The sequence below is a fragment of the Mustelus asterias genome, chromosome 8, assembly GCF_964213995.1.
Source record: "Mustelus asterias chromosome 8, sMusAst1.hap1.1, whole genome shotgun sequence".
NCBI classification, from domain to species: Eukaryota; Metazoa; Chordata; class Chondrichthyes; order Carcharhiniformes; family Triakidae; genus Mustelus; species Mustelus asterias.
Window position 1 is genome coordinate 24,642,996 of NC_135808.1, and position 21,650 is coordinate 24,664,645.

General features: G+C 45.5%; 1 protein-coding gene across 1 annotated transcript; it reads left to right on the top strand.

The window, feature by feature from the left end:
- Positions 1–3,401: 3,401 nt before the first annotated feature.
- LOC144496945 (class I histocompatibility antigen, F10 alpha chain-like) lies at positions 3,402–18,229 on the top strand. Its single transcript, XM_078217573.1, has 8 exons — positions 3,402–3,524; positions 3,824–4,084; positions 4,406–4,678; positions 5,480–5,742; positions 13,121–13,225; positions 13,838–13,870; positions 15,504–15,637; positions 17,416–18,229. The coding sequence occupies exons 1-4, from the start codon at positions 3,461–3,463 to the stop codon at positions 5,716–5,718; spliced, it is 837 nt and encodes a 278-aa protein (XP_078073699.1). The 5' UTR covers positions 3,402–3,460; the 3' UTR covers positions 5,719–5,742; positions 13,121–13,225; positions 13,838–13,870; positions 15,504–15,637; positions 17,416–18,229.
- The last annotated feature ends 3,421 nt before the right edge of the window (positions 18,230–21,650 follow it).

Here is a 21,650-nt window from a genome sequence, read left to right on the forward strand (position 1 = left end):
CAAATAAACATTCTCTGTACATCTGCCAGAAAAACACTGACACAAATTACAGGTGTGGTGTTAACAATGGTGTGTACATTTGTCACAAGGCTGATTTATTCTGTTCTGTAATCCCTTTACAATAAAGACCAAAGTACCATTTGCTTTCCTGGTTGTGCACATTGCTGCCTCACAGCACCAGGGACCCGGGTCCAATCCGGGTTTGCATGACTCTATGTGGAGTTTGCACATTCTCCCTCTATGATTCTACCTGGAGGAGTTTCTGTGTTCCTTGTAGAGTACATACAAGTGTCTCATTTTCAAAGAAGTGTTCTACTTTTCCATCCTTGCTCGCAAAGTTGAATAGCCCCCACAGCTGTGTCCTCTGCCACATACAAGCAGTTTGAGTGCTTTCCAACTGTGTGAAACAGGAAGCCACATTTCAACTCAAAGACACAGTCATTATGCCATGTGCATTCACTGTACCCACAGACAAAACTGTTTGACTTCATTTCACCTGAATTAATAAGTAAATACATGTGCCCTGGTGTCAGAAATACCCTGACACAGAATCAGTTATGGGCAGCACGATGGCAAGTGGTTAGCACTGCTGCCTCATTGCACAAGGGCCCCGGATTCAATGCCGGCTTCGGGTCACTGTCTGTGCGGAGTTTGCATGTTCTCCCCGTATCTGCGTGTATTTCCTCCGGGTGCTCCGGTTTCCTCCCACAGTCTGAAAGACGTGCTGCTCAGGTGCATTGGCCATGCTAAATTCTCCCTCAGTGTACCCGAACATGCACCGCAGTGTGGCAACTAGGGGATTTTCACTGTAACTTCATTGCAGTGTTAATGTAAGCGTACTTGTGACTAATAAATAACTTTAAAATAAACTTTAAAAAACATTTCAAATCTGCAGATATTTCAACAGATCAGAGAGGCTGAGTGTGAGATTAATACTGTGCTTGTCTCCGAAACAATATCACAAAGAGATGAGACTGCCTCTTCGATAGAACTTTTTTAGGTAAGAAACAGCCTTTACAAGGTTTCCTGGAACCAATACTTTGTTTGATAATCTGTGCCTCACAGCCAAGACTCACTCTGACTCTGTCCCTCACTCTGCCCTCTCTTTATTTCTCCCTTGCGCGGTGGAGCAAAGTGGGACACTCTCAGTGAAGGCTGGACTCGCTTCAATGTACAGGTCTACTGGCAGGCTGGTTTAGCAAAGTGACATCCGTACGGACCAGTAGAAATGCGCAGAAGGCCATATTGTGTTGGCAGGAGACACAGTGTGGCCCCCACATCCACCCACATTACACTCCATCTGCCACCTTGCAGCCCATTTGATTAACTTCTCCACATCACTTTGCAGCTCTCTCCATGTCCTCCATACAGTTTGCGTTTCATAGAAACAGAGAGAAGAGAAACAGGAGTAGGACATTCGGCCCTTCAATCCTGCTCTGCCATTCATTATTATCATGGCTGATCTTCCAACTTAATAGCCTGATCCAGTCTCCCCCATTGATCCCCTTCACCCCTCCTTCTTGAAAATAAACAATGTTTTGGCCTCAATTGCTTGTTGTGGTAATGAATTCCACAGGCTTACCGCTATCTGGGTGAAGATATTTCTCTTCATCTCAGTCCTCAATGGTTTACCCTTTATCTTTAGAGGACAACCCATGGTTCTGGACTCCCCCACCATCCTTCCTGCACCTGCTCTGTCTCTTTCTGTTACAATTTTATAGGTTTCTATGAGATGCCCCTCATTCTTCTAAACTCTAACAAATACAAGCCTGTTATGGTTGAGGTCAGAAACTAGAAAGGGTTTTATGGAGCTCGCCTGGATCATAAGTTTTGCATCATCAATTTGGCTCGGAATAACATGATAGGCTTCCCTTCAGATATGATTCAAATGACCCACTAGGGAGCTTTTATCAAACAAAGTTTATTTAAGAATATAGTTAATCTGTACAGTCAGAAAAGTAGCAAGAACTCTTATCAATTACAAACAAGAAACAAAACAACCGCTATAATGTATAATCCTCAACAAATATATCTAATGTGTTCCAATCAAACCAATCCCGTAGACAAAATACCCTGTTCACGGGGTTAACACAGCACAGTCTAATGCTCATGTGATACTGGACTTGAGTCCTTTGGATGAAGTCTGCAGTTCCCTGGATAGACTCAGAACAGTTTGGAGTCTGAACAGCTTCCACAAACACCAGGGACTCTCGGCAAGCCACCAACAGCACATTTCTCCCCTTCAGAATTTCCAAAACCAGGGAGAGAGAGAGAGAGAGAGACTTTCAGCTTGCTGCCCCTTCTGAAACTCAACTCTAACTGCAGCCAAACAGAAAATGAAACCTTAAACTCACTGATAGAAAAACTGTCCAAAAACACATGACCATCCTCCTAGCAATGCAGGGTCACAAAACAACCCAGAGTTAAAATAGACAGATCCCATTTAAACAATTGAAGTAGCACTAAAAGGACATCTCCAATCAAACCAGCAGCAAATGACATTACCTGAGGTTGTGAGCTGAGAAAATATTGAAGCTGTGAGAGTTGCAGAGATCATGATTTTTAAAAAACTTTCTCAAAAGTACACTGACGTCACAATCCCAACCAACTCAATCTCTCCTTATTTCCTATCTTTGTAGCTGCTCCAAATTTAGATCCATCACATTCTGTCTCTTCATCTGAGTCACACATAAAGATTGTAAATGACTGATTTTCCCAGCACTGATCTCGTGACACTCCACTCGTCACAGTCGGCCAACTTGTAAATGCCCCATTTATGCCAAATCAATGTTTCCTGTCCATGAGCCAATCCTCTATTAATGCAAATACATTGCCCTCAACTCCTGGTCTTGGAGGGGGTGCAGTTCTGATCACCAGAATAATAAAAGGAGGTTAAATAAAAGGGGTTTTTATTCCCCAGCTTTTAGAATGTTGATGGGTGATCTGATCGATCTGTTTAGAATGCTAAAATAATTCAGCAGTGTGGAATCCACATCCAGTCTCTCCACAATAAAAAGTTAACAATTGGAGCTTTTCAATCTCAGAGTGACAGATTTTTATTGGGTAATGATATCTGAGGATATGGTTTATAGTCAGAAACTGGGGTCCAGATCTGCAGTGATTTCACTGAATGGTTCGCTCAGACCTGCTGCTGTTCTTAATGTCCTTCCCTCTGTCACTGGATCAAACTCCTTTCAGCTGATTCTACCCGGCAACTGATGATGTCAGCAGCTGTATTTACCTGATTGGACAGTTCTCAACATTGAGGCACTCTCTCACCCTGTTTGTGTCTATTCCGCCGGAGACTGATGACTCACTGAATCTCTTTATTCTGATTGGTTCAGTCCTATTTTGTGTCCAATCAGATTGAGGCTCAGTGTAAACAGGGAAAGGCAGAAGGAGTGAGTTGAGCAAATGGCCTTTCTTTGAAAAAGAGTTTCCTCCAAATGTTTCCCCCAACATGAGGGAAGCAGCAATGATTGGACTGATAGAGCTGGTCCTTCTGTGTGGAGAGGTGTCTGCAGGTGAGTGATGGGGTGTGAGAGGGGCAATGCCAGGCTGGGTACTGGGGCATTAACCCTGGGTCAGTGAGTGATGGGGTGTGAGAGGGGCAATGCCAGGCTGGGTACTGGGACATTAACCCTGGGTCAGTGAGTGATGGGGTTTCAAAGGGGCAATGCCAGGCTGTGTGGAGGCCTTGCTCTCGGTTTGGAATCAGTGTTTTGGGGTTCATGCCCTGATCTCTGTGTGTGTGTGTGTGTGTGTGTGAGGGTGTTGGTGTTTTTAGGGTGTCTATCCTGAATTCTCTCTCTCTCTATTTCAGGCTCTCACTCTCTCCGGTATTTCCTCACGGGAATGACTCCGATCCCGGGTTTCCCGGAGTTTGTGGCTGTCGGTTATGTGGACGGTGTCCAGTTTGTTGTGTACGTCAGCGATCGGAGGGAGCTGATCCCCCGGGAGCAGTGGATGGTGGAGAGCGAGGGGCTCGAGTCCTGGGAACAGAAGAAGAAGCTCACACAGGAAGGGGAGCGATGTCTCAAAGATAATATTCAGACCCTCATGTATCGAACCAACCAGTCGGGAGGTGAGTCTTCAAACTCCCAGCACTCAGCCTCTTTCTCAGGATGCAGGGCGTATGGGTCAGAGTGGGAGAAACTGGGAGCGGATCAGGATCTGGGACTGGGGGCTGAGGTTGTGCATGAGCTCTGTCAGGTCTGTTGGTCAATTGAATCTGATTGTGTGTGTTTGGTGGTTTTCCCTCTAGTTGGATTGGGCCGGATTGGCTGTGTGTGTGTGTGTGGTGGCTGGACCTCCAGTGGGAACGGATCTGTTTGGGTGGGTTCATGGTGAGTGCAGCTTTTATTGGGACTGGCCCTGATTGGCAGGTTATCTTTCTAATCCACAGGGATCCACATACACCAGCTGATGACTGGCTGTGACCTGAGTGATGATGGGAATACGACTGGATTCAACCAGTATGGGTGGGACGGACTAGATTTCATCAGTTTTGATAAGGATCTTCTGGTGTGGGTGACCCCCGTCCCTTGGGGAGAGATCATCAAACAAAAGTGGGAGGGCAGCACGGGCATTAACCAGCGATGGAAACGTTACCTGGAGGTGGAGTGTATCGAGTGGCTGAGGAAATATCTGGAGGACGGACAAAAATTACTGAGAGTCGGTGAGTGAGGGCGGGAGTGAGAGTCGGTGAGTGAGGGGGGAGTGAGAGTCGGTGAGTGAGGGGGGAGTGAGAGTCGGTGAGTGAGAGTCGGTGAGTGAGGGGGAAGTGAGAGTGAGGGAGGAGTGAGAGCCAGTGAGTGAGGGGGGAGTGAGAGTCGGTGAGTGAGGGGGGAGTGAGAGTCGGTGAGTGAGGGGGGACTGAGAGTCGGTGAGTGAGGGGGCACTGAGAGTCGGTGAGTGAGGGGGGACTGAGAGTCGGTGAGTGAGGGGGGAGTGAGAGTCGGTGAGTGAGGGGGGAGTGAGAGTCGGTGAGTGAGGGGGGAGTGAGAGACGGTGAGTGAGGGGGGAGTGAGAGATGGTGAGTGAGGGGGGAGTGAGAGTCGGTGAGTGAGGAGGGGAGTGAGAGTCGGTGAGTGAGGGGGGGAGTGAGAGTCGGTGAGTGAGGGGAGTGAGAATCAGTGAGTGGTGGGGAGTGAGAGTCGGTGAGTGAGGGGGGAGTGAGAGTCGGTGAGTGAGGGGGGAGTGAGAGTCGGTGAGTGAGGAGGGAGTGAGAGTCGGTGAGTGAGGAGGGAGTGAGAGTCGGTGAGTAAGGGGGGAGTGAGAGTCGGTGAGTGAGGGGGGAGTGAGAGACGGTGAGTGAGGGGGGAGTGAGAGTCGGTGAGTGAGGGGGGAGTGAGAGTCGGTGAGTGAGGGGGGAGTGAGTGTCGGTGAGTGAGGGGGGAGTGAGAGTCGGTGAAGGGGGTGATGCCGGGACTCTCTATCTCGAGGTTCCTGTACTGACTCCTCTTTCTTTCTCTCTCAGTTGCCCCCGTCGTGTCCTTTACCCGTCTGGGTGATTCTAACCGGCTGCCCTGTGTCGTCACCGGGTTTTACCCTCAAGCCATCGAGGTGAATCTGTGGAGAGATGGAGTGATGATTGCTGAGACTCTGTTTAGTGGGATCTTACCCAATGAAGACAGCACCTCCAGATCTGAAAATGGATCGAGTTTGATCCAGAGGACCAGGCCGAGTATTCCTGTCGGGTGGAACACAGCGGGATGAAGGAGACACTGGTGGTGATTTACGGTAAGACTGTTTCTCACTGTTAGAGAGGACCCAGCCTCAGACCAGGATCACAGGAGTGAGGGTCAGTGCTGAGCTGTCAGCTGAGGACAGGGCTGTGAGGCCCAGTGATTAGCGCTGCTGCCTCACAGCGCCAGGGATCCGGGTTCAATTCCAGCCCCGGGTCGCTGTCTGTGTGGAGTTTGCACATTCTCCCCGTGCCTGCATGGGTTTCCTCTCGGTTCTCCGGTTCCTCTCGCAGTCCAAAGATGTGCAGGTTCGGTAGAGTGGCCATGCTAAATTGCCTGTTAGTGTCAGGGGGATTAGCAGGGTAAACACATGGGTCACGTGGATAGAGCCTGGGTGGGATTGTTGTTGGTGCAGGCTCGATGGGCTGAATGGCATCTTTCTTTCTGTACTGAATGGATTCTATATTTCTCTGATTCTCTGACAGCCTGAGGCCCAGGACACAGAGCGAGGGAAAGATATCTTAATCTTCAATACATTATATACCATGGTGCTACCATTCGGGGACAGGAATTGGGATTACTGGGATTTTACTGTGCCACAGGCCCCATTGTCTCCTGAGATATTATCGTACGAATGGGCCCAGTTTATCCTGGGATATTACAATATGGCAGGACCCAGTGAATCCTGTGTTACAGGCGGTGGGGGGTTGTCAGTATAAACTGCCCTGATTTCCCCCCTCACGACTCGTCCACTAACAGTAAGTTTTTAAAAAAATTCTGAGCTCCCTCTTTATAAATGGTGGCATCTTTTCCCCAACCCATAAATTTGGAGTGTTCCTATTCTCTGTGAATAACTTGCACAGTAAACCTGAGGTAAGATGAAAATACACACATGAGAAAAGTTTCACAAAATTGACCCCTCTGCACTCACACAGTGAACGGGGAAGGAAGAGGGTTCAGGGCCCGATCACAATAAAAAAAATGCGAGGGTTTTACATGTGTCCAGAATGAGCAGTCTAATGGAAGGTTTCTTTCAAGGGGAGGTTGATGGATTAGAGGGTGGTCCACCTGCAGTGACTTTAACAAGGCCCACGATGTGGACCTCTTAGAATACTCGCTCCCAAATTAAGCCAGTAATGGATTGTCCAATCAGGGAGCCCTGTATGTGTACATAATGTGGAGTGTCAGCGTTACTCGCACTCTGGGTTTAAAGTTTGAAGTTTATTTATTAGTGGTACAAGGAGGCTTACATTAACACTGCAATGAAGTTACTGTGAAAATCTCCTGGTCACCACATTCCGGCACCTGTTCGGGTATCCTGAGGGAGAATTTAGCATTACTAATGCACCTAACCAGCACAACCTTTGGACTGTGGGAGGAAACCCACACAGACACGGGGAGAATGTGCAAACTCCACACAGACAGTGACCCAAGCGGTAATTGAACCCAGGTCCCTGGTGCTGTTAGGCAGCAGTGCTAACCACTGTGCCACCAGTATGAGGAAGTACCTGTCTGAGAGTTGCTTACTTTGTTGCTTACTCTTGCCTTTGACAAGGTACTGCATGGTAGGTTATTGCTTAAGGTTAAATCTCACGGGATCTGGGGTGAGGTATCTAAATGGATACAAAATTGGCTTCTTGACAGAAGCCAGAGTGTGGTTGTAGAGAATTGTTTTTCAAACTGGAGGCCTGTGACCAGCGGTGTGCCTCAGGGATCAGTGCTGTGTCCACTGTTATTTGTCACTTATATTAATGATTTGGATGAGAATAGAGGAGGCATGGTTAGTGAGTTTGCAGATGACATGAAGATTGGTGGCATAGTGGACAGTGAAGAAAGTTATCTCCAATTGCAACGGGATCTTGATCAATTGGGCCAGTGGGCTGACGAATGGCAGATGGAGTTTAATTTAGACAAATGCAAGGTGATGCATTTTGGTAGATTGAACCAGGGCAGGACTTACTCAGTTAATGGTAGGGCATTGGGGAGAGTTACAGAATAAAGAGATCTCGGGGTACATGTTCATAGCTCCTTGAAAGTGGAGTCACAGGTGGACAGAGTGGTGAAGGAGGCATTCGGCATGCTTGGTTTCATCGGTCAGAACATTGAATACAGGAGTTGGAATGTCTTGTTGAAGTTGTACAAGACATTGGTAAGGCCACACTTGGAATACTGTCTGCAATTCTGGTCACCCTATTATAGAAAGGATATTATTAAATTAGAAAGCGTGCAGAAAAGATTTACTAGGATGCTACTGGAACTTGATGGATTGAGTTATAAGGAGAGTTTGGATAGACTGGGATTTTTTTCTCTGGAGCGTCGGAGGCTGAGGGGTGATCTTATAGAGGTCTATAAAATAATGAGGGGCACAGATCAGCTCGATAGTCAATACCTTTTCCCAGAGGTAGGGGAGTCTAAAACTAGAGGGCATAGGTTTAAGGTGAGAGGGGAGAGATACAAAAGTGTCCAGAGAGGCAATTTTTTCTCACAGAGGGTGGTGAGTGTCTGGAACAAGCTGCCAGAGGTAGTATAGAGGCGGGTACAATTTTGTCTTTTAAAAAGCATTCAGATAGTTACATAGGTACGATGGGTATAGAGGGATATGGGCCAAATGCGGGCAATTGGGATTAGCTTCGGGGTTTAAAAAAAAAAATGGGCGGCATGGACAAGTTGGGCCGAAGGGCCTGTTTCCATGCTGTAAAGCTCTATGACTCTATGACGCTATGTTAATGAATCTAAATTTGGTGAAGGGACACCAGCCTTGTGGGAGTTATTTCAGAGACGAACATGATGGAACTTGTAAAATTTGGCCTAAGTTGGGGTCAGCCATTTTTCTGCATCATTCCTTTGTTTGGTAGACGAGACTCGTTCAACCCTGCTGTCGAGAACTGGGCCCAAGATGTGGATCACATGCATTATTTTTTCGGGCAAATGACATTATGGCAGATGAAAAACAAAGGGTGCTGTGAATGCTGTGGTGCTTGAGCGTTTGCTGTCATTCGGAGTTAAACTTTCCCTGAGGCCCCAGATACTAAAACCTTTCAAGAATTGCCTGAGGTCGTTGGAGAATGCTACAACCCCAAGCCACCTCTAATTTTGAAACAGTATTGTTTATACTAAACAATCTGTTATGGGATTCGTAACTAGGTTAAGACAACTGGCGAAAGCATGTGAATTTATTTTAACTCTTAACAAGATGCTTAGAGACTGTCTGGTGTGCGGTATTAATAATGTGACTGTTCAAAAATGCCTATTAGCTGAAGCACAAGTGGACTTCAAACAGGTGCTACAGCAGGTTTTACCATTGGAAAATGCTGCATGTGGAGCATATGAGTTGCAAGCCATCCCGAAGTGGACACCCGCGCCAGTCCGACTGAGTTCAGGGACCACTATTTGAGAGCAGGCAATTACATAGCCTCCCTCAGGAAGTATCCAGATACACATAACTCCAGGTCTGCACAAAGCAAAGCCAAACTTCGACCAAACAGTCACAAGTCCTACCTGATAGCAACAGCAAAGGAGTCCTACAGGACTGAGATTTAGTAAAGCAACTTGTAGTCCGGTATCCAGGAGTGTTCACACCCTGGGAAGATCCACCTACATCTGATTTAGTGCAATTAAATTGCATATCGATGTCCAAATCAGATCAAATCAAGATTAACGTATGGTTAAGTGGACATCTGGTACTAATGGAAGTTGATATCGATGCGGCAGTATCAGTGTTCAGAGAATCAGCGTTCCATAAAATTCACTATGGACTCTAGCGCTTATTGTTACTGAAGACCTCAGCAAGATAGGGAACCTGTATCGGGGAACCTTTCTGAATTTTGAGTGGAACCCCTGACCCTGTCTCCTATGAAAGGCAGCTGGTTCAGTTACCAATGATTGTAGTGAGGGCATGGGGAAGCCTAATGGTGTGAAATTGGTTGCAAGAGATCCACCTTGGCTCAACATCTTCAGCCAGAGAATGGCTGCCTTAGTGAAGTCCTGCCGAAGTACGCTAAAGCTTTCCAGGAAGGTCTTGGGACTATCAAAGGAGCCAAGGCGACCTTACCTGTTGACGAGGAAGTGATTCCACAATTTTGCAAGGCCCGCCCAGCGCCATTTGACTTACGAGTAAAAGTTGAAGCAGAAATCCAAAGACTGGAACGTGAAGGGATCATCAAACCAGTCCAATTTGTGGAATGGGCAGCACCAGTCTTACCAATTTTGAAGCCAGGTGGATCATTCCATCTTTGCGGGGATCCGAAACAAACGGGAAACTGTTTCTTGCAGCTGGTTGGAAGGATGACTCTTGTTTGTGAAACTTGACATGAATCACGCTTACTTACAATTACAACTAGATGACGATTCCCAGAGATATTCAGCAATTCATACTCAGAAGGGCCCTGAGCGATCCACTTGTCTGCCATTTGGGGTATAGTCACCCTGTTCAACCTTCCAGCGAACGATGGAGAACATTTTGCAAAGCCTCCCTCAGGTTGCTATATATCTGGATGAAGTCCTCTTAACTGGTAAAAAAAAAGAAACACTTAAAGAACCTTGAGGAAGTTCTCAGTCAATTTTTCAAGGCAGGTGTACGCCTACGAAGGGAACAAATGTGTAATCCAGGTTCCCCCAAGAGAAAGCTCCATCTCAATAGCAAAGGTACAAAGAAGAAAGAAGTTCCAGGCAGAAGAATCAACAGAGAAAGCCCAAATATTCCGGAAGACACAAAAACTTTGTTAATAAGTGGGAATTGTATTCACCTGAACAGCATTCCATTTGAATCATTTTATTCAGGTTGTTAATAGTTTAGTTAACTTGTTCACTGTCAATTCGATAAATAAGTTGTTCCTTGTTGATTTTTGAGAGTGTCAGGGAGTTATTTTGATTGAACCAGTAAAAGTTGCTGAAGAGCAGATTGTACCACTTCACACTCACTTTTACAGATTATGGCGAGTTGCTCCTCTTTGAGTGGTGAGGCCTTAGTTCTCAGAGGGGGGATCAACCTCGGCTTCATAACAATAACCTATTTGGGAAATTAAGCCCATTCGTGCCTCCATCCTGGCTCCATTACACCAACTACTAAAAAAAGATCAGCCTTGAGAGTCGTCTTCCAGTCAATCCTTGGCTTTCAATAAAGTAAAGCAACAACTTTCCTCTTTTAATGTACTGGCGCATTATGATCCCAGGAAAGAACGACCACTGACCCGTGACACATCCTTGTATGGCTTCATGACGGCTTTGGCACATAGGTGGCCAAACAGAGTGGAATTGCTTATGCTCCCAGGACCTTGACTATTGCAAAAAAGCCTATGTCGAAAAAGAAGGGTTGGCGGTGATATTAGGAGTGAAAAGGTTCCACCAGCGCCATTATGGGTAGAAATTTGTCATTAAGACACAGACCACAAGCCACTCCTCGGACTGTTTAAAGAGGACAAGGCAGTGTTGCCCATAACATCAGCCCAATCCAGCAGTGGGCTTTATTACTGACCGCCTACAATTACCAATTGGAACACTGTCCAGGAGGCCTTGAGCTGACTATCATTAGCAGATATCCGATCGGTGGTATCCCCAGTGGAAGAGTCTGTAATGACAATGATTTTTTTTGGAGACTTTCCCAGTGCCACTAAATAAGATTTGACCGTGGACTTAAAAAGGCCCAGTCTTTGCTAAATTTAAAACATTCATTTGTGGGACATGGATGTTGCTGACTGGCCAGCATTTATTGCCCACCCCTAGTTGTCCTTGTCCGGAGGGCATTTGAGAGTCAACCACATTGCTGTGGATCTGAAGTGACAAGTAGGCCAGACCAGGTAAGGACGGCAGATTTTTTTCCCTAAAGGACATTATTCAACCCAGATGATTTTTTTTTTGACAATTGACAGTGATAGTGCCGGGGATTGTCAGAGGATACAACAGGATATCGATAGGTAGATTGGAGACTTGGGCACAAAAATGGGAGATGGAGTTTAATCTGGATTGATGTGAGGTGATGCATTTTGGAGGTTCAAATGTAGGTGTGAATTATACGTAAATAGCAGAACTCTTCGGTACATTAACATACAGAGGGATCTGGGTGTGCAGGTCCACAGTTACCTAAAAGTGGCAACACAAGTGGCCAAGGTGATTAAGAAATCATTTGGCATGCTTGCCTTTATCAGCTGGGGCATTGAGTCCAAGAGTTGGGAAATCATGTTGCAGCCATATAAAACCTTGATTAGGCCGTATTTGGAGTATTTTGTGCTGTTCTGGTCACCACCCTATCAGAAGGACGTAGAAGCTTTGGAGAGAGTGCAAGGAAGGTTCACCAGGAGTGACAGAAGGTGGGAAATGGTGTTCCGCAGTAATCAACGCTGGAATCACCACTGTTCACACTTTACACTCACTTATTTGGACATTGGAATCGAAACACAATTTCTCAATTTGCTAAGGTCACCAAATTGGGACGAATTATTCGATATGCTACAAAATAATAGAACATTAATAAACTTGTAGAATGGGCAAATAATTGGTGAATGGAGTTCAGCACAGATAAACATGAGGTAGTTTTCTATTAGGGGTGAATAGAGAGGTCACTTATTACTTAGGAGGTGCCGGGCTGGATGGGGTTGAGGAACAAAGGGATTTCGGTTTACGTTAAACCAATCCGCAACAGGTTAGGCAAAGCCATGAACAAAATAAATGGAAAATCAGTCTTTATTTCTAGAGGGATAGAATTGTAAAGCACGGAAGTTATTGCTAAACTGTTATCAAATCATGATTAGACCACATTTACAGACTGTGTGCAGTTCCAGTCACCATTTTACAGAAGGGTTTTTACTCACAGGAGAGGACATAGAGAAGATTTACAGAGATGATTCAAGGAATGAGTGGGTGGAGATCTCAGTGAAGGATTGACTGGCTGGGTCTCTGCTCTCAGGAAAACAGAGGGCTGAGGGTTGACCTAATCGAAGATTTAAAATTAGGAAAGGTTTTCATAGACTGGACACAGAAAGAGTGTTTCCTCTTGTGGGAAGAATGTAACTCGGGGTCATCAATACAAGATGGTCACCAAGAAACACAATAGGGAATTCAAGAGAAACTTATTCACTCAAAGAGTGATGTGAATGTGGAGCTCGCTGCCACAGGGAGTGCTTGAAGTGAACAGTATAGTTTAAGGGGAATGAATGAGGAGGAAATATGTAGTTAAGATGGTCAGTTTCGATGAGGGAAGATGGGAGGAGGATCAAATGGAGCATAAACACCAGCATCAACTAGATGGGCCAAATGGCCAGGTTCTGAGTCAGGTATTCTATGTTTTCTGATTGTCTCTCTCGCTCTCTAATTCACTCTCTCTCCATCATTCTCAGGTTCTCTCTCCTCTCTTCCTCTCACATTCTCTCTCTCTCTCTGATTCTCACTTTTCCCTCTCCCTGATTCACTCAGTCTCTCTGATTCTCTCTCTCTAACAGAACCAAAGTCTCGCTCCCAGGTTGCTGTTACTGTCGGGATTGTGGTCGGGGTCCTCATGCTCATCGCTCTCATCATTATGGCTGTCGTCATCTACAACAAGAAAGGTAGGAATTGGAGGGAAAAGAGCAGCTCCTTACTGGGGGGAGGGATTGTGGGAGAGTATTCCAGGGTGGGGGGGCTCAGGCTGTGGGTCTCAGGTTGGTGTGGGGGTCACAGAGTGGATGGAAGAGCCCAGGGTTGGGATAGGGAGGATAAGGGGCTCATGATAAAAGGGAAGAGTCTGAGAATTGTGGGAAGGGTCTCAGATTGAATGACGAGTTTAGGGTATCAGTGAGGGTCCCGGGTCAGTGCGGGAGTGAGGGTCTTCAGTCAGTGTGGGAGTGAGGGTCTTCAGTCAGTGCGAGAGTGAGGGTCCCCGGTCAGAGGGGAGTGAGGGTCCTGGGTCAGAGGGGGGAGTGAGGGTCCTAGGTCAGAGGCGGAGTGAGGGTCCTGGCGAAAGAGGGGGAAGTGAGGGTCCCAGGTCAGAAGAGGAATGAGGGTCCCGGGTCACAGGGGGAGTGAGGGTCCCGGTTCACTGTGGGAGTGAGGGTCCTGGTCAGGGTGAGAGTGAGGATTTCAGAATTGTGTTGTCGGGGCTCAGTACGAGCGAGAGTTCCAGCCTCTGTCTCTGATTTTCTCTCAGTCTCGTCACTCACTGAGCATTCCATGTTTTACAGGGAGAGGGAAGAGTGACTACAATCCTGCAAATAGTAAGCTGATCATCAAATATCGTCTCTGCGTAACTGTGTGAATCACCATTGATTCTGTGTCATATAGTGTGTGTGTGTCTTTCTCTCGCACTGCCTCTCTCTCTCACTCTGCCTCTCTCTCTCTCTCTCTCTCTCTGCCTCTTTCTCTCTCTGCCTCTCTCTCTGCCTCTCTCTCTTTCTCTGCCTCTCTCTCTTTCTCTGCCTCTCTCTCTCTCTCTGCCTCTCTCTCTGCCTTTCTCTCTCTCTGCCTCTCTCTCTTTCTCTGCCTCTTTCTCTTGCTCTGCCTCTCTCTCTTTCTCTGCCTCTCTCTCTCTCTGCCTCTCTCTCTCTGCCTCTCTCTCTCTCTGCCTCTCTCTCTCTCTCTGCCACTCTCTCTCTCTCTGCCTCTCCCTCTCGCTCTCTGCCTCTCCCTCTCGGCCTCTCTCTCTCGCTCTCAGTCTGTCTGTCTGTATGACTCTTTCTCTGTATCTACCCGAACAGGCAGCTCGGGGATTTTCACAGTAATTTAATTGCAATGTTAATGTAAGCCTACTTGTGACACCAATAAATTAACTTATAATTATAAATTGCTTTCTCTTTCTCTCTTTTTCTCTCTCACTCTTTCTCTCACTCTCCTTTCTCTCACTCTCTCTCTCCATCTTTATCTCTCCATATCTCATGCACTGATTTTGTCTGATGACAAACAGTATTTTTAATGCCTCTCCTTCCTTTGACAGCTTCTGATAAAGGGGATTCCACAACCAGCTCCTCCACAGGTTCCTGAGATATGAATTCTGTTGATAAATATTGGGAGCTGATCCTTCTACCTGGGATATTCCCGCTGGATTTAGCTGTACAATCTGGTGGGTGGGCTGTGAGCTCAGTGTCTGTCTCTCGCTGTATCGTCACTAAAGAGCAGCTCATCCAATCCAACACTGAGCTTTGAGACTGGCCTTCTGGAGACGGCTGCTCCTGTACAGTCTGAGGGTGGAGACATTGTGGGTGTTGAGGTGTCGAGACACCCGGAAACATCTCACCCTGGACAGCCTCCGCTAAGCTGCTCAATTTCCTTAGGAAGTCGGAATTCCCAAGAGTTTTCCCTGAAGTTGGTCACTGAGCTGTGTCACTCCCACAGGATTTAACATTTAACGTTTTGTGATGGGTTTGATCGTTTTCTGGATGTTTGGGAAGCGGAGTGAATCTTAGGGGTTTAGCTGGTGTTTGGAGGTCTGATGGGTTTAGCTGGTGTTTGGGGCTCTGATGGGTTTAGCTGGTGTTTGGGGGTCTGATGGGTTTAGCTGGTGTTTGGGGCTCTGATGGGTTTAGCCGGTGTTTGGGGATCTGATGGGTTTAGCTGTGTTTGGGGCTCTGATGGGTTTAGCTGGTGTTTGGGGTCTGATAGGTTTTGCTGGTGTTTGGGAGTCTGACGTGTTTTGCTGGTGTTGGGGCTCTGATGGGTTCAGCTGGTGTTTGGGGGTCTGATGGATTTTGCTGGTTTTTGGGGCTCTGATGGGTTTTGCTGGTGTTTGGGGGTCTGATGGGATTAGCTGGTGTTTGGGGGTCTGATGGGATTAGCTGGTGTTTGGAGCTCTGATGGGTTTAGCTAGTGTTGTGTGGGTGGAAAGTTGAATTTAATAAAATTTATGTTTGACAGCAAGCTCATTCAGCCCATCATGTCCCTGCCTGTTAATGAAGAGCTCTCCAGCCTAATCTCACCTTCCTGTACTCGGTCTGCAGCTCTGTAGATCACAGCTCTTCAACTCGACATCCAAGAATTGATTCAATGTGGTGAGAGTTTCTGCCTCTACCATCCTTTCAGACAGAGAGTCCCGGGTCCCTCCCACCCTCTGGGTGAAAAACTCTTTCCTCATTTCCCACTGATCATTCTAACAATTACTTTAAACCTGTGTCCTCTGGTTTTTGATCCTCTGCTAAGGTAAATGTGTCATCTCTATTTACCATGGCTCCTCATAATTATATCCACTCCAATTAAATCTCCCCTCGGCCTCCTCTATTCTCTTTCCTCACAGTGAACATTCTCCAGTCCTGTCCACATTAAACAATCTCCTCTGCATTCTCTCCAACACAATCACATCTTTTGTGTAATGTGCTGACCAGACTGTCTGCAATGCTTCAGCTGTCGTCTATCTGGTGTTGTTTGCAGTTCCAGCAAAACTACTCTGTTCTGTGCCTTGGCTAATAAAGGAAGGCATGTAATATACCTTCTTAACTACATTATCAACCTGTCCTGACACCTTTCCCAATCTGTGGACACGCACTCCTGGGTCCCTCTGTTCCTCCACATTCGTCATTATCCTCCCATTTATTGGGGATTCCCTTTGTTTTGTTAATCCTCCTGAAATCCATCACCTCTCACTGCTCCGGATTGAATTCCATTTTCCACTGTTCTTCCCAACTGCCCAGACCATCTCCATCTTCCTGCAACCTGAAGCTTTCCTCCTCATTGTCACCCATACGGACAATTTTTCTAAATCTCTAAACTTCTTCCTCATTCTCTCTCCATTTAAATCTAAATCATTCACCTGAACCACAAAACGCGAGGGAGTGAGAGCTGGGCCCCATGGATCCCCCACTGGTAACATCATTCCAGTCGCAATAAGCCCCTTAACCCTTTGCTTCCTGCCACTGAGCTAATTTGGGCTCTGATTTGTCATTGTCTCTTGGATCTCAATGTGTTTTTATATTTCTGACCAGCCTGCCATGTGGGACCTTGTCTAAAACATTAAAATCTATGTTGACCACATCCACCTCACTGTCCTCATCAACCCATCCTTCTCACCTCTTCCAAATTTTCAGTTAGTTTAGCCTGAGATAACTTTCCTTGATTAATCTGTGCGTTTCTAAATGAAGGTTTATGCTGTTCCTCACAATTGATTTCAATAATGTTCCCACCACCGAAGTTACACTAACTGGTGTATAATTACTCAGATTGCCCCTTCTTCCCTTTTCAATCCATGGTGTGATATTGACAGTCCTTTAATCTTCTTCCACACTCATGTAGCCCGGGAGGAATGATTCTGATGGTCAGAGCCTCTGCAATTTCCTCCCTTGTTTCTTTTAACCCGGTGATTCACCATCTTTCAAAGTTGTAAAATCCATTAATATGTAATCTCTTATGCAGTAATTCACACACTTCTTCCTTCATTGCAATGTCAGCATTGCTCCATGTTTCCCAAAGACAGGGGCAATGTATTTATTCACAACCTCACCACATTCCCCACCCTCTCACATGCACTTCTTATTGGGCGCCACAAGGCCTTACTCTTTCCTTATCCTTTTCTCTACATGTGCATCCTTGGAGGTTCTTTGTTTTTTCTTGGCAGCATTTTTATGCCTTTCTTTACTTTCCTGGTTTCCCTTTCAATTTCACCCCTACTCTCTCTGTACTCTTCCAGGTTTCTGCAGTATTAGGCATGAGGGGTCTGACGGATCTTGCTGCTGGTATTTGTGGGGGTCAAGTGGATCTGCTGGGTTTTGTTGGGGGGTGTTCCAGCTCTGCTGGGTTTGCCTCCCTCGATAGTGATGTATTTCTTTCTCATCCCCAGTGTTCTCCAGTGCCCCAGGGACACCAGTCCCCAAGATCAGCAGCAGGAGTGGATGAGAGAATCAGGAAGGATGTGATTTCATCAAGATGATAGCGACTGACTCATTTAGACACTACATATGTGACGCTGTGTAAATGGAACTGTGACGATGGTTTGTCAGGAATTACTCTATCTGGAGCTGCACTTCTTAAGCTATTCTGATCTGCACTTGAAAGGCTATTATGATCTGCCCTGTTTCTACAGACTCTCGGAATCTGTCTGGTTCACTCACTGCCAACTCAGTCACCTGTTACTGCAGTCTGTAACATTGCTGCAATTTCTACAATAAATGTGATTTAGTTTTTCACTTCCTGCCTCTGTAAAGTCTTCAGTACAAAACTATCAATGGGGTAGGGTAACACCACTGCAATGGGGAACATTTTAAGACTTTTAAGAACAATTTACCAAAAATGCACATCAAGAGGAATTAATAGCAATAAATTAGCAGTAAACACATATTTTAAAAGGGAAGATGGTGCTTGTCAAAGCTCCGAGTATTCGTTGAGATGGTAACAGACATGGTGATGGGAAAATGTGATAGATATACTTATATGGACTTTAGAAAAAAGTTACCACATGGGGGTTTATTAGTTAAGATTAAACGAATACTTTGCACATCTCTTCAGCTGGATCACAATGTTCTTTTCCCATTCCAGCCTCTCATTCCAGATTAAGACCTGGAAGATGCAGGAAGGTGACAACAAGTAACTTTCGTGGTCCTGTCCAGTTCCACCTCCCCAATCAGTAATTCCTGATTTTAATAACCCACCACACATCCAGGTGCATGACACATGTCCATTACGTCCAGGTGGAGTTTGGGCTGTCGGCGGTGTAGAGGTATTGTCAGTGGACTAGGAATCCAGAGACACAGGAGAAAGCTCTGGGAACCTGGATTTGAATCCCACCAAGGCAGAGGGTGGAATTTGAACTCAATTAAAGAATAAAATCTGGAATTAAAAGTCGAATGATGACTATGAAGCCATTGTTGATTGCTGTAAAAACCTATCTTGTTTCATGTTCTTTAGGGAAGGAAATCTGGGGTCTCTATCTGGTCTGGCCTACAGACCCACAGCAATGTGGTTGACCATTAAATGTCTTCTGAAATTACCCAGCAGGATCAAGGTGGAGGCCGTGCAATGTTCATGTTCCCAATTCTTCTGCATAACTGTAGCCTTGCCCAGACAGCCCACTGTATTGTTTATTTCTTAATATTCAGTGAAAGGAGCTAAGATGTATTTTAATTCTCCTTTAATGTTTTAAAGTATTAATTCATATTATTGAATTGATGAATTCCAATTTTGTCTGCCCTTTTATGTTTCTCGAAATTAGTGCTATGGGACGGCAAGGTGGCACAGTGAATGGCACTGCTGCCTCACAGCACCAGGGACCCGGCTTCTTTTTCCGGCTTGGATCATTGTGCAGAGTCTGTATGTTCTCCCTGTGAGTGCATGGGTTTCCTCCGGCTATCCGGTTTTCTTCCCACAGTCTGAAAGACAAGCTGGTAAAGTGTATTGGTCATGCTAAATTCTCCCTCAGTGTACCCTAACAGGCGCCAGAGTGTGGCGACCAGGGGGTTTTCATAGTAACTTCATTGCAGTGTAAATGTAAGCCTATTTGTGACACTAATAAACAAACTTAAACGTAATTGGTTAGTGTGTTGACGTCAAGATCTCCCATTCCCAAGCACTCTCGGGAAATAATAAACATCTTTGAAATATCAGAGCCTTTGTACCAAATCGGTGTCTGCAAATGTTTCCAAATTCTTGTCGCTGCTGGAAAAATTGTTACACTTTTCAGTACTGAACGCAATTGTCACCTGCGCGTGTGTGTGTGTTTCTAAAACCAACACAAAAGGCTCATCCTGCTCGGAGCTGAATGGGTTAATTCTAAATTAAAACACGTTTGGTGAAGGAATTCACTGTCACCGCGATTTCAAAAAGTGACTGGGTTACAATGTTCTCAGAGTAATGGCGGTTTCAGCAGAACAAAGATATTTCTTCAAGTCTTGTGGATTCACCATTTCAAACTGGATACTTCCGAATAAAAACCTTGGAGCAAAATGGATTCGAAGATAAAGTCCCAAATGTTCTCCAGGGTGATTTTTTAATGGAGATTTTAAACACAAGAATAATCCATCAACAATCACCTTAAATTCCGCTCCTCAATTCAAAATTTCACCGTCGAAATTTAAGAAACGACTCTACTCTGACAGATGTGAATTTGTATCTGGATCAGAAATCCACATGTTTCACCAGCTTCAACAGAGTTTCATTGTAGCCAGTAACAACCTCCCAGTTTCAAAACTTTTAACTGTTCTCCCCCTTTAGACCTAACTATTTTCAGGAAAACATCAGAGTTGGAGCCGGTCTGAAGGAACAGCAACACAGAGCATTCACACAGCCTTTCCTCATTCACTAACAGGACGTTTACACACTCACATCTGTACACACAATTCTTTCTCACATCACTTCAAGTTTCACTCTGGATCTTTTCAACATTAAAAACGTGTCTTTTAAAAGGGGATAAAATAAATTCCATCACATCTTTTTTCACTAATGTCTGTTGTTGAAATTAAGGGAAAATCGCGTTTCACAAATAACAGAAAAGGAAACATTGAAGATTGTTACATTGAAACAACAGAGGGCGGAGTTTCCAACAGAGTGTGTTTCAATTCCAAAACTTCTACACATTTTTTCAACCTAAAAAGTAAAACTTGTTTTATTTTCTCAATTCTGGGGACACAATCTGAATTTCCTTTCACTCACTCTAATTTCTATTTCACTGGAATTTTCCTGTTTAATTTTTCCCACCCGGAAGCCGAGGATCCGCTTCAGTCACTGTTTTGATTTAAAACTTATTTTAACTTTCTCTCTTTCCGACAACAGTCAATCCCGCAGCTCATTTTCCATCATCTCAATGGCATTGCCCCAGGTCTGTCTCCCCGCGGTTACAATCCGGACAACAGCATCAAACTGCCTCAGTTCACGCAGAATTTTCCAACTTCAACACGGACTTCACAGAACATCAGCAACCGCGCCCGCGCCTTCCCCCCGTCTCTCTTTATTGGTTGTCTCAACACAACTCAATCCGACAGTGCAGAAGGAGGCCATTCGGCCCATCGTCTGCACCACTTGCATCAACCCTCCGAAAGAGCATCTTGCATAAGAGGTGAGTTACTGGGGTTGGTGGCACAACGCCAGGGACCCTGCTTCGATTCCTTGTTTTGGTCACTGTTTGCACGGAGTCTGCATGTTCTCCTCGTATCTGCATGAGATTCTTCCGGGAGCTCCGGACGTGCTGGTTGGATGCACTGGCCATGCTATATTTCTCCCTCAGTGTACTCGAACAGACACTGGAGTGTGGCAACTGGAGGACTTTCACAGTAACGTCATTACAGTATTAATATAACCCTATGTGTGATAGTAAAACATAAACTTAAAATTTAAACTATCCACAAAATTCCCAGCCTCTAACCCACTGTTGTAGCTACAGTGTTTATATGGCTGGTTCAGTTCAATTTCTGGTCACTGGTAATCCCCAGGATGTTCATAATCAGTCCTCAATGGTTTTCCACATATACTTCAAATAGGACCCCTGGTTCTGGACTCCCCTGCCATCGGGAACATCCTTCCGCATCTAGCCTGTCTCTTCCTGTTAGAATTTTATAGGTTTTGATGAGATCCTCCTCATTCTTCTAAACTCCAGCGAACACAATCCTAACTGAGTCAATCTCTCCTCATTTCCACCGAGCTTTGTCGCTGCTGTAAATTTAGATACATTACACTTGGCCTCTTGGTCTGAGTCACGAATAAAGATTGTAAATGGCTGATTGTCCCAGCACTGATCCTAGTGTTGGCGAACTTGAAAATAGCCCATTTATGACAAATCAATGTTTCTTGTCCATTAACCAATCCTCTGTTCTTGCAACAATATTAACCCCAACTCCTGAGCACTGACAAAGGGCAAACAGATCAATTCAGTCTGCAGAGATGTGCTTTAGAGGATCGGCTCTTCACAATAAAGTGTAAAGTTTGATAGCATGTAAAAACTTATTCCCTCGGGTTTAGAATGTTGAGGGGTGATCTGATCCATATGTTTATAATGTTAAAATGATTCAGCAGTGTGAAATCCACATCCAGTCTCTGCACAAAAAAATGTGAACAATTGGAGCTTTCAAATGTAAGAGTGATAGATTT